The sequence below is a fragment of the Salvelinus alpinus genome, chromosome 7, assembly GCF_045679555.1.
Source record: "Salvelinus alpinus chromosome 7, SLU_Salpinus.1, whole genome shotgun sequence".
Classification (NCBI taxonomy): Eukaryota; Metazoa; Chordata; class Actinopteri; order Salmoniformes; family Salmonidae; genus Salvelinus; species Salvelinus alpinus.
The window spans coordinates 7,086,641-7,100,014 of record NC_092092.1 but is presented as its reverse complement, the minus strand read 5'-3'; the positions used below and the strand labels follow the sequence as shown (position 1 = coordinate 7,100,014).

At 44.6% G+C, this 13,374-nt stretch overlaps 1 protein-coding gene across 1 annotated transcript in view; it reads left to right on the top strand.

Moving 5' to 3' along the window:
* Positions 1–11,533, top strand: part of LOC139580374 (dual specificity mitogen-activated protein kinase kinase 6-like) — a 52,956-nt gene extending 41,423 nt beyond the window's left edge. The window contains exons 11-12 of the mRNA XM_071408989.1: positions 3,010–3,055; positions 4,082–11,533. Coding sequence (XP_071265090.1) covers positions 3,010–3,055; positions 4,082–4,159 — 124 coding nt within the window. The 3' untranslated portion in view covers positions 4,160–11,533. The remainder of the gene's footprint in view (positions 1–3,009; positions 3,056–4,081) is intronic.
* The last annotated feature ends 1,841 nt before the right edge of the window (positions 11,534–13,374 follow it).

The window sequence follows — 13,374 nt, the reverse complement described above, 5'->3', positions numbered from 1 at the left end:
TGTCCAAAATGGAACCTATCGCTTTCCGTATGTAATGCACTACATTTGACCAGTGCTAATCTCTCTTTGATAATGGGTCACATACTGCACATTGTGTATCCACATTCTAAGTCCCATCTTAAGTACTGTTATTGCTCATGCATGCAGGTATTCCTCATTCATCTCTTACCAGGATGTTTGTCCCATGTTTAGCTGGGCTTTGGGATAATGTACCAGTAGAGCTGTGGTTTAATTCAGCCGGGTCAGATGTTAAAGCAGGATTTTTCCAGCAGTGGATCAACAGCATTGTTTTATACCCCGGTGACTCAACTGTTTATGTGACAATAGGAAATTGGAATACCTGAGCAAACCGCTCCTCTGGCTTGAATGGACATTATCCTCCTGTGGAAGAGTGGACTATTAACATGTAAAAGGGGGCATTGGGGATACTCTTACCTCACCCCACAATGTCAGGCATACACACTAGAGCCCTGCACAGGCATGCATTTTAAGCCTCAGCCCTACCCATGCCCACAAAGTGCAGGCCCTACCCTAGCCATGCCCACAAAGTGCAGGCCCTACTCTACCCAGGCCCACAAAGTGCAGGCCCTACCCTAGCCATGCCCACAAAGTGCAGGCCCTACCCTAGCCATGCCCACAAAGTGCAGGCCCTACCCTAGCCATGCCCACAAAGTGCAGGCCCTACCCTAGCCATGCCCACAAAGTGCAGGCCCTACTCTAGCCATGCCCACAAAGTGCAGGCCCTACCCTAGCCATGCCCACAAAGTGCAGGCCCTACTCTACCCAGGCCCACAAAGTGCAGGATCTACTCTAGCCATGCCCACAAAGTGCAGGCCCTACTCCAGCCATGCCCACAAAGTGCAGGCCCTACTCCAGCCATGCCCACAAAGTGCAGGCCCTACTCCAGCCATGCCCACAAAGTGCAGGCCCTACTCCAGCCATGCCCACAAAGTGCAGGCCCTACTCCAGCCATGCCCACAAAGTGCAGGCCCTACTCTAGCCATGCCCACAAAGTGCAGGCCCTACTCTAGCCATGCCCACAAAGTGCAGGCCCTACTCTAGCCATGCCCACAAAGTGCAGGCCCTACTCTAGCCATGCCCACAAAGTGCAGGCCCTACTCTAGCCATGCCCACAAAGTGCAGGCCCTACTCTAGCCATGCCCACAAAGTGCAGGCCCTACTCTAGCCATGCCCACAAAGTGCAGGCCCTACTCTAGCCATGCCCACAAAGTGCAGGCCCTACTCTAGCCATGCCCACAAAGTGCAGGCCCTACTCTAGCCATGCCCACAAAGTGCAGGCCCTACTCTAGCCATGCCCACAAAGTGCAGGCCCTACTCTAGCCATGCCCACAAAGTGCAGGCCCTACCCTAGCCATGCCCACAAAGTGCAGGCCCTACCCTAGCCATGCCCACAAAGTGCAGGCCCTACCCTAGCCATGCCCACAAAGTGCAGGCCCTACCCTAGCCATGCCCACAAAGTGCAGGCCCTACTCTAGCCATGCCCACAAAGTGCAGGCCCTACCCTAGCCATGCCCACAAAGTGCAGGCCCTACCCTAGCCATGCCCACAAAGTGCAGGCCCTACTCCAGCCATGCCCACAAAGTGCAGGCCCTACTCCAGCCATGCCCACAAAGTGCAGGCCCTACTCTAGCCATGCCCACAAAGTGCAGGCCCTACTCCAGCCATGCCCACAAAGTGCAGGCCCTACTCCAGCCATGCCCACAAAGTGCAGGCCCTACTCCAGCCATGCCCACAAAGTGCAGGCCCTACTCCAGCCATGCCCACAAAGTGCAGGCCCTACTCCAGCCATGCCCACAAAGTGCAGGCCCTACTCCAGCCATGCCCACAAAGTGCAGGCCCTACTCCAGCCATGCCCACAAAGTGCAGGCCCTACTCCAGCCATGCCCACAAAGTGCAGGCCCTACTCCAGCCATGCCCACAAAGTGCAGGCCCTACTCCAGCCATGCCCACAAAGTGCAGGCCCTACTCTAGCCATGCCCACAAAGTGCAGGCCCTACCCTAGCCATGCCCACAAAGTGCAGGCCCTACCCTAGCCATGCCCACAAAGTGCAGGCCCTACTCCAGCCATGCCCACAAAGTTCCGGCCCTACTCTACACAGGCCCGATTTGCTTTGCCAAATGATAGGAAATCAGAAATAACTTCCTTCGTTAGTATCCGTTAGGCACAGCTGCACAACATAGCTCTTAAAGGGGCAATGGCGTCTTAAAAGGAAAATGACATACTTTGTAATCGAATCCCCCAAATAAAATGTTGAGTGAATAAGAATGAATAATTAATTATATGTATTCATATTTATAATACAGTTATTAGTATTCTTAATAATGACAATCTGGATGTGTCCAATGGGGTAAATGCAGATGGATAAACCCCAACTCTGCTGCATGTTATAGGATAAAGTTGATCATGCTTATTGCTAATAGCACATCTGATAATATAGGCCATGCATAGAAATTGTATTTTAGATAGTGTCAGCATCATTTTTATTTTAATACATTTTGAGGTATAATGTCCTTTCTAAAAAAAGTCACTAGAACTGAGCTTTTCACTCCTTCAACATAGAAATTATCTCGACGAAGACCCCGGACCCTCTACGCAAGGGGACTGGAATTGGGCAATCTCGCAGTTTAATATGTACAAAATTAGCCTCTTTCTCTGAAAGCATGCCTTCTAGTTTCAGTAAGGGGACGTTAACTTGGCCCCAGATAATCAATCTGAGATCCACTTAAGTTTCAGTCATGGCATTTTTTTGTTGCTTTTACCCCTGAGCTAATTAACTTCCACATGGCAGAAGGGAGGATAGATCACATGCTGAACACTGTACTACAATTATCTCGTTTCTTCTCAACTATTATTTTTACTCTGTTAACAGTTCCACGTTCGCTTGCAGCTTGCAGCTGATGCAATCATTCAGTCTGCCTGGACTGGGAGATACGTTACCAGATATTACTAATCTAATCTTCTATCTCATTGCCCATTTTCATTCTCAGCTTAAAGAAAAATTCCAAAGAGCGGCCAAACTACCCAGAACTCATGGTGAGTGTGTTTTGAACTTTGGAGATCTCCCGTTATGTGGACACATTAATGTGTCCTCTTGCATTTACTCTTAGTTCACCACTAGATGGGAGACTTAGTCCAGTGATACATCATGTTTTGTTATCAATCAAATTTCAATCAAATGTATTTATGAAGCCCTTCTTACATCAGCTGATATCTCAAAGTGCTGTACAGAAACCCAGCCTAAAACCCCAAACAGCAAGCAATGCAGGTGTAGAAGCACGGTGGCTAGGAAAAACTCCCTAGAAAGGCCAGAACATAGGAAGAAACCTAGAGAAGAACCAAACTATGAGGGGTGGCCAGTCCTCTTCTAGCTGTGCCGGGTGGAGATTCTAACAGATCATGGCCAAGATGTTCAAATGTTCATAGATGACCAGCAGGGTCAAATAATAATAATCACAGTGGTTGTAGAGGGTGCAACAGGTTAGCATCTCAGGAGTAAATGTCAGTTGGCTTTTCATAGCCGATCATTCAGAGTATCTCTACCGTTCCTGCTGTCTCTAGAGATTTGAAAACAGCAGGTCTGGGACAGGTAGCACGTCCGGTGAACAGATCAGGGTTCCATAGCCGCAGGCAGAACAGTTGAAACTGGAGCAGCAGCACGACCAGGTGGACTGGGGACAGCAAGGAGACATCAGGCCAGGTAGTCCTGAGGCATGGTCATAGGGCTCAGGTCCTCCGAGAGGGAGAAAGAAAGAGAGAATTAGAGAGCGCATACTTAAATTCACAAAGGACACCGGATAAGACAGGAGAAGTACCCCAGATATAACAGACTGACCCTAACCCCCCGACACATAAACTATTGCAGCATAAATACTGGAGGCTGAGACAGGAGGGGTCAGGAGACACATCTCCCCATTTTAATAATCTCCCCACTTCATTTAGATTTTTATCCAATCAATGCTATTGATTATATATCACACTGTTGTTGAGGATATTATTTTAATGTTATATTTGATTCTGCATAAATCAGTCTCTTCTTCTGGTTTCTTCTCTCCATCCCAGCAACATCCCTTCTTCATCTCCCATGAATCCTTAGACACCGACGTGGCTAGCTTTGTCAAGGTCATCCTCGGGGACTGACGAGCGCCCTGATCTAACCCAACCCAATGCTCTGACCAATGGCCACGGGGGAGGCGGACCTACAAAAAGAAAGCACCAATCACAAACCCTATTACCTGCGGGACTCCACCCCCTCCCTAGTTCCCGACCCCTCCTTTTGGCACAGTGCAGATGGACATTAGAGGAACTCAGAGGAACTGAGTGAGGAGTTATCCTTAAGGCCATAAGGCCCTTGCATATTACATATGGGCAGGGGGCCAAGATGCAATTTTCAGTATTGGAGCACCGGCCCATATATAATCTGGATTAATTTAAATGTTTAATAATATCTGTATGAAATGTGATCCCCCCAACCTCTAAATTTGTCCCACCCTTGTTACTGTACTAGACTCAGTACTAAAACAGATTTAATTGTTAGATGTTAGTGAATTAAGCAACGTGTGGATTATGCCCTGTCCTATACAGTACCACAGTATGAGTAATAATACCCATAAAACCTAGCGGTCAAACAGGGAAATATTTCCAATTGTTTTTCCACCATTCATTTTTCCCCATTGGGGATTTTTAGAAAACACTTAAAATAAGGGCTGTGTTTCGTGTAGACTTACCGTGCCATGACGTTTTGATAACCATGTAAATCTCTCTCAGACAAGGTGACTTTCATCAATATATTCGCCTGTATTTACCCCCCCCCCCCCCCCAAAATGAAATGCTAATTAGCTGCTAATGTTGCTATCATAAAGATCTACAAATGTTGTGATGATCTGGACTGCCGAATCGAGGCAAAGGTAAGAATCTCTGTATCACAGGAGGCTGCTGAGGGGAGGACGGCTCATAATAATGGCTGGAATGGCATACCATTCCATTTATTGTGTTCCAGCAATTACTATAAACACATCCTCCCCAATTAAGGTGTCACCAGCCGCCTGCGCTCTGGATTAATTATCTGATATTAGTAATTAACAAATTGGCTACATTTCTTTAAATGGGCAATTCTGTGAAGTGTCTTGTGCAAGTTTTAAATTGACACAATACATGTCAGCAAAGGTGTCTTTTTATATTTTTAACGTTTAATTTTATTTGATGTGCAGGAGCTTGCAGGGATTTGTAATTTGCGTGTTTTCTACTTTGATGCTAATAATCATTTTTTTTAAATCTGAAAGTCACCTTGTCCTAGAGAGATTTACATGGTTATCAAAACGCCTTGTCCTAGAGAGATTTACATGGTTATCAAAACGCCTTGTCCTAGAGAGATTTACATGGTTATCAAAACGCCTTGTCCTAGAGAGATTTACATGGTTATCAAAACGCCTTGTCCTAGAGAGATTTACATGGTTATCAAAATGCCTTGTCCTAGAGAGATTTACATGGTTATCAAAACGCCACGTCGGGGTAAACGGCTCTTATTTGAAGTGGTTCGAAAAAACGATTGGAACCATTTCCCTGTTTGACCGCTAGGTTTCATGGGTATTAGGACACCTCCACTGTGGGTCTCTATTGGTCAATCCCTGAAATATTTTCAAACGCAATGTAAGAAAACAGAAAACATTTTTTTTTTTTTTTTTTTTTACAACAAAGTGATATGAATATATCTGTATAATCTCAGTGTTTGTATTATACTCAAGCTCAAGTGTTGTATTGGTTTACTAATTCACTGCATGTACAGAAAATATATAATATAGAATGGACTGGTATCAGTCGCCTTTGAAAGACCGAGAGATTCAGATTCTCGACTGTCCAGTGGTTAAGCAGTACACAAGTCTGTAATGGTTGGGAGGTGTCATTCAGAAGTGCAGTGGGTTTGTCAAAGGAAGTTACTGCACTTTGCTCTCGACTGCGCTCTCATGTATAGGTCTACTACACATTGTGGGCTTTGTGTGTGTGTGTGTTCGGTGTCTCTGTGTGTGTGTGTGTGTGTGTGTGAGGAGCGTGCGTCTGTGTTTATGTGGCCCCCTTCTATGTGTGCTACATGTGTTTTAAAGTGAAGTATATGTGGTCGTTGTGGTCCTAGTCACTTCCTGAATATTCTTCTCTTCTGAGCCAGTCACAATACTTTCCCCACTGTATGTTGAACTGGAATAGACTAATAGTTATACTGCTATTATTATTATTATATAGCTTATATTTATGTATACTGATGAGATACAGGATACTGATATATTAACTGCTGTTTTCCCTTTGAAAACGTAGTATTAACAATATACCGTCTTATTTTACTGTGTGTGTGTGTGTGTGTGTGTGTGTCGTTCTAGACAGAATGCTTTAATGAAACAGTTACTTATAACACAAGCCTTATCTGTGCCTCTAAAAATACAGAGAACAAAATAACTGTTGCCAGGTAAAGAGATGTTCTGTATTCAACAAGGCAAGTCCCCCCCCCCCCTCCCCCACACTTTATTCACTCGGCATGTGCCCCTTTCTGTCCAATGTAATTTATGGACAATATTTAGGGTGCCCCTTTTGGCTCAAGAACACCCCCAGAGGCAAACATAATGTACAGTCCTTTTGTTCAGCGTTAACTCCTCCACATTACTCTATATATCATCGAATCTACTCTACCTGCTGAACACTGTAGGAGCATATAAACTCACAATTAGCTTGCATAGGTTCTAGAATGAAGCTGTTTTTGCATTTACCCCCCCCCCCCCACCCCTCCCTCCTCCACATTTTTCTCTATCATTAAGTTTGCCTACTTGGACTACAGTATCATATTAACTCACCACTTGCTTGCATAGGTTTTAAAATGTATTTGTTAGCATAATCCCTCTCCACCCCTCTCCCTCCCGACCGAACCCAGTCTACTAGATTGTGACAGTCATGCCAGTCTTTGGTTTCACAACTGTGGGATGAATAGAGTCTGACGTATGCAGTGGTAGTTTGATGCCGTGTCAAAACATACAACTCATTTACATGAGATTTCAATTTTTTTTTTTTTTTTTTTAAACGCTTCTGAAACTGTAGTCTAGTTTGACGGAAGCCTTGGTTGTCGCTTGTTATTCTTGTGGTGGCTGATACTGTGTACAGGCCGACGTCCGTTGCTTTCTGCTGCTTTCTGAGAGTGACTGGCAAGATGGCTGATGCTATTGAGCCTCTGTTATTATGGAAGAACTACTGTAAATGTTATGATGCGGGAAAATGGGAAGGCGGGATATAATCACATTTCAATAACGAAATGCACAGTTCTCTTTTTGTGTGCGTGTGTGTCCTGCTTTTGGAAACTTTCAACGGTTCTTTTAGCAAACAATTTCTATCTTATTTCAATGTTGCTTAATCAAGAAAACAAATATATTACGGACTCCAGACATTCATACCTGTATTCCTGTCTTGTACTCATTTTGCAAAGTAGACCCAGATTTGAATATGTTGTAACTTAGTGTTAGGGAAACTGTCATCTGTTCCACCTTGGTGTTGAGTCTGAGTCCCGCTATTCTCTTGTCCAGTAACCCGTTCTGTTCTGTCAACTATACAAACATCCATGCATTGATGTCCTCTGCGTGTCTGTAGAGACAATCAGCCCTGGGCTATAAAACCTTTCCTGTCCTTCTTATCTATATGTGCTGTTGTAGCACCTTCCTCTTTCAACCACCATCCAAGAGCCCAGACCATTACCAAACCTACTGCGTTCAACCACCATCCAAGAGCCCAGACCTACTGCGTTCAACCACCATCCAAGAGCCCAGATCATTACCAGACCTACTGCGTTCAACCACCATCCAAGAGCCCAGACCATTACCAGACCTACTGCGTTCAACCACCATCCAAGAGCCCAGATCATTACCAGACCTACTGCGTTCAACCACCATCCAAGAGCCCAGACCATTACCAGACCTACTGCGTTCAACCACCATCCAAGAGCCCAGACCATTACCAGACCTACTGCGTTCAACCACCATCCAAGAGCCCAGACCATTACCAGACCTACTGCGTTCAACCACCATCCAAGAGCCCAGATCATTACCAGACCTACTGCGTTCAACCACCATCCAAGAGCCCAGACCATTACCAGACCTACTGCGTTCCACCACCATCCAAGAGCCCAGACCATTACCAGACCTACTGCATTCCACAGTAGTGGATCTATTGTGCTTTGCCCCTTGGCATGACAGGTACAGTGGTACAGTACATGCTGTGCCATCAACACACATGATTGCTAAGGTCTGGTCACCCACAATGTGGCGCTGTTTTCCCCCTGCAGCTTCTGAAAGCCACTGAGATCTTAAAGACCAACGTCTCTTTTCAACAGTGTTCCATGACTGTTACTGTCTTCTGCTGGTCCAATGTTTTATAATATTAGATAGATTTATATGCTCATAAGATTCAAGTCATGAAACCAAAATATATTACTTTATTATTATAACTAATGGTTTGTCCAGAAATCTGTAGCCATCTCCCACAATTTTTGAATTGGTCACATCATCCCTGCTTTCTTTTGTAATGTTTTAACTCTTTCTCTCAGACTGTTCCTGTCCTGTCTCTTCCTAGAAAGAGGAGTCTTAGTGTGGCCACCCACTGATGTCCTGGCCAGGTCCCTAATGGGCCCAGTCTCCTCTCTATTCTTCACACACACCCTCCTCATCACTCTGATTTATTCATTGGGTGGGCCAAGGAGCTGGAACACATGAGTTCAGGCTGAGGAGAGAGAGACTAATTCAGGGACATGGTGTCTGTACCCTACCTATCCCTTTGTGACAGACTCTTACTATCAAACAGCCAGAGCCCACGCAAGACGTGCGATATTTGGTTCTGTGTGCCAAGATTTGTGCCCTGATTGGAGCGATGATTGGCTGGTAGAACACAGCTTGTTAGTGATGCTGTTCCCATCTGCTAGTTATCATATCAGTCACTTTTAGACTTTTTATTTAATCTTTGCTTGAGGCTGTTTAGGCCTATCTTCGAACACTGAAAATCTTTAATATCGTTAGCATCATATAACCGGTTGCATTTGGTGAAAGGAGGTTTTAGCTCAGCCAATGTTAGGGGCAGTTTGTGTGGTTACTGTTATTTTTTTTTAAATGTATTTTATTTAACCTTTTATTTAACTAGGCAAGTCAGTTAAGATTAAGAACAAATTCTTATTTACAATGACGGCCTACACCGGCCAAACCCTGACAACGCTGGGCTAATTGTGCGCCGCCCTATGGGACTCCCAATCACAGCCGGTTGTGATAAAGCTTGACATCGAACCAGGGTCTGTAGTGACGCCTCTAGCACTGAGATGCAGTGCCTTAGACCGCTGCGCCACTCAGGAGTTTGAATTTACTAGAGGTATGATTTCAAGTGTTGTTGTTGGAAGTTGGTTGATATGATATATTGTTTGTTATTTTTGTCACGTACAGTTGTTGATATTGCATTTTTGTTGGGGATAGAGGATAGTGCTCCGTTTTATTCTGACTAGTGTGTGTCTGTGTGTGTGTTGGGTTCTTCTGTTCCTGTAGGGATCTAAACTAAAGGGATCTAAAACAAGGATACATTTCCCACATCCCCATGAGGACAAAAGCTGTTTAAGGTTAGGGTTAGTATAAGAGGTTTGGGTTATGGTGACGAGTTAAGGTTAGGGTTAGTATAAGAGGTTTGGGTTATGGTGACGAGTTAAGGTTAGGGTTAGTATAAGAGGTTTGGGTTATGGTTACGAGTTAAGGTTAGGGTTAGTATAAGAGGTTTGGGTTATGGTGACGAGTTAAGGTTAGGGTTAGCTCTTAGGGAAAATAGGATTTTGAATGGAAATACAATTTAGGTCCCCATGAGGATAGAAGAACATAAGATGTGTGTGTGTTATGGGACATGTCTAATACAGTCAGTGGATAGGCTGGAGGGCAGTGCTATCTTTATCCTCTCTAGTCCTGAACTGAGCTGGAGGGCAGTGCTATATTTATCCTCTCTGTTCCTGAACTGAGCTGGAGGGCAGTGCTATATTTATCCTCTCTGCTCCTGAACTGAGCTGGAGGGCAGTGCTATATTTATCCTCTCTGTTCCTGAACTGAGCTGGAGGGCAGTGCTATATTTATCCTCTCTGTTCCTGAACTGAGCTGAACTCTCCTGGAAGATACTAAGACCTGTCATGTCTGTCACACACACACACACACACACACACACACACACACACACACACACACACACAGTAGGCTCTCCCAGGGAGCCAGACGTGCATGATGGAAGGATGATTTCCTGCCTCTCTCTCGTGTGTGTGTGTCTGTCAGTGGTTCTATTTGCGTGCTCATTAGTAGTACCCACCTGCTGAAATTGTCACCCAGGGTTTGTCATCGTGGCAGGACGTCACAGTGGAAAATATGTCCAGTCAACTATCCATCCTCACGTGTGCTGTCATATCCCACTGTCTGATTCTTCCAGGTTTCTGACTTATCCCATTTAGTTTTTCCCAGCTGTGTATTTTAGGACTTTGTATTGGTAAAACGGGAATTCTTCTTTCGGGAATTGGAGGGTCGGTTATTAATTTTAAAAAGTCACAGGTCACAGGTTAAACAGGTAGGGATGAGTCATTGTCTGAAAAGTTGAAAGCTAAGAATCATAGGATGCTGTTTTTGTCACCATCTTCCTCATCCTCTTCCTTCTCATGCCTGATAAAACCAGTGACATGATGACTTCCCATCCAAACTGTAAATGGAACGTTTTTAGTCAGTTTGTACTTTCCCCGTTGTTCTTCTCTACTCAAACATCACCCAGCCCTCTTCTCAGAAGCTGTAAATTTAGTCGTCATCAAAAACAAATTGCTGTTTTGTTATGCATTTGCCAGACTATATCAAGTGTAAATTTGTTGTGTTTGTGAAGTGTGTGAAAACTATGCTTTTGTTTTCACACATTATTGCAAAACATTTTTGCTTAAATGTTCTTTGTTAAGGTGAGCTGTGTATCAGCCATCAGACTCACTTTCTTGGAATATGGAAACTTTTGGAGCTTAGTGTCTCTGTGGCCAATGGATACCTGGCTGCAGGTACAGTACATGCAGCTGTGCTTGTGTTGTGCTCTTTTGTGGGGGATCCGATTCAAGCCAGGCGTGTGTTTGTGGGATAATGTGAATGCAATGAGGAGGGAGGGTGGATGAGTCCATACAGTCATTGCTGACTGGTTTCAGAAAATACATTTGCAGAGATGGTTTCAAATGCTACTGTAAGTAAAATGGAGAAGAGCGAGGGGGGCATATATTCTATTGTATGATGGGCGGTTGGGCAGGGTTACCGTGGTGACCGTTGCCGTGGGGAGTTCTCAGTATATTTACACGTTGATCTCTTTAAAGCTTCTGATTTAAAAAAAAGACTGATGACTGTTTGCTTCTTAGAGCTAAATGAATTTCTATTAAATATTTTAAAAAGATTGCTCAAACTGATTGTGTGCGATTGTAATGATGGAAATTCAATAAAAGGTATTTTTACACAATAATTTTGTGTGTGTCCTCTTTCTTTCTTATTCTTCTTTGTGTCATTGTGAGAAGGGCCAGCCAGGACCGGGGCAAGGAGGAAAATAGTTTTTCTTCTTTTTTTCTTCTTTATGGCTCTGGCCCAATGTTAAAAGAACAGACGGACTGAAACCTGTCGACAACAGCGAAAAAGAGAGATGTGTTACGTAGTACTGACTGACGTAGTACTGACTGACGTAGTACTGACTGACGTAGTACTGACTGACGTAGTACTGTCTGACGTAGTACTGTCTGACGTAGTACTGACTGACGTAGTACTGTCTGACGTAGTACTGTCTGACGTAGTACTGACCGACGTAGTACTGACCGACGTAGTACTGACCGACGTAGTACTGACCGACGTAGTACTGTCCGACGTAGTACTGACCGACGTAGTACTGACCGACGTAGTACTGACCGACGTAGTACTGTCCGACGTAGTACTGTCCGACGTAGTACTGTCCGACGTAGTACTGACCGACGTAGTACTGACCGACGTAACGTAGTACTGACGTAGTACTGACCGACGTAGTACTGACCGACGTAGTACTGACCGACGTAGTACTGTACTGACCGACGTAGTACTGACCGACGTAGTACTGACCGACGTAGTACTGTACTGAACGACGTAGTACTGAACGACGTAGTACTGACCGACGTAGTACTGACCGACGTAGTACTGACCGACGTAGTACTGACCGACGTAGTACTGTCCGACGTAGTACTGACTGACGTAGTACTGACTGACGTAGTACTGACCGACGTAGTACTGACTGACGTAGTACTGACCGACGTAGTACTGTCTGACGTAGTACTGACCGACGTAGTACTGACCGACGTAGTACTGACCGACGTAGTACTGCACTACAAAGACAGAGGATGTGTCCCAAATGATACCATGCCCTGAGTGAGGAGCCCTAAAGTAGTACACTACCCTATGGGTCCTGGTATAAAGTAGTACACTACCCTATGGGCCCTGGTATAAAGTAGTGCCCTGCCCTATGGGCCCTGGTCGAAAGTAGTGCGTTATATGGGTGATTCTACAGAAGTGGTGCAAATTGCTGTTCCCCCCCCCCCCCAATTTTTTTTTTTATATATACCTACCTACCTACCTACATACATGCAGTTGTTCCTCCTTTAAAAGTTACACTGCGGGACTTAGAGGTACCCAGCGTCACTGCTTCATTGCTCCAGACCACCACAAGGGGGAGTTAGAGCACTCATTCATTTGGGTCCCAAGGTTTTTATATGACCAATCATATCGAGTGGTTCCAATGACGAATTTGACGTGAGCCACCTGTCCCTGGTGACTTTCTTCAGCAAAGATGGCATAAGCAAATGTAAGTAGTTATAACATCATAACGAGTCAAGCAAAACATGTACAATTCAGAGAATTATGTTAGTTAATGTAGAGACAAATGATTGTGCATATTTCTTTGTCATAAAGTTCATTTACAAAAATCGCTATTTAGCAAGTTTTTTTTTTCTCCAGTCATATCCAGTACCAGGTTTACTCCATTATTTGAAAGATGCTGTGTCTGCATGTATGCATTACAATTATACACTTCAACAGTGTTTACCACTCATGCTCCTGGGACATCAATGATTACACATTGTAACTATGCAGTAGACTAGAAACATGATTTAAGTAAAGGCTGATTTGTAATTCATATATACAGAATAAAAAACAGTACGTCCTGCCAGCATGCCCACAAGCGTGCTGAATGACGTGTGGAAGAGAGCAACAATCCAGGCTATTTGCTCTGAGACCTGCATAATAATGTAATGAAACAAGCAGGGAGCAGGTTTTAGCTGAACAATAGAC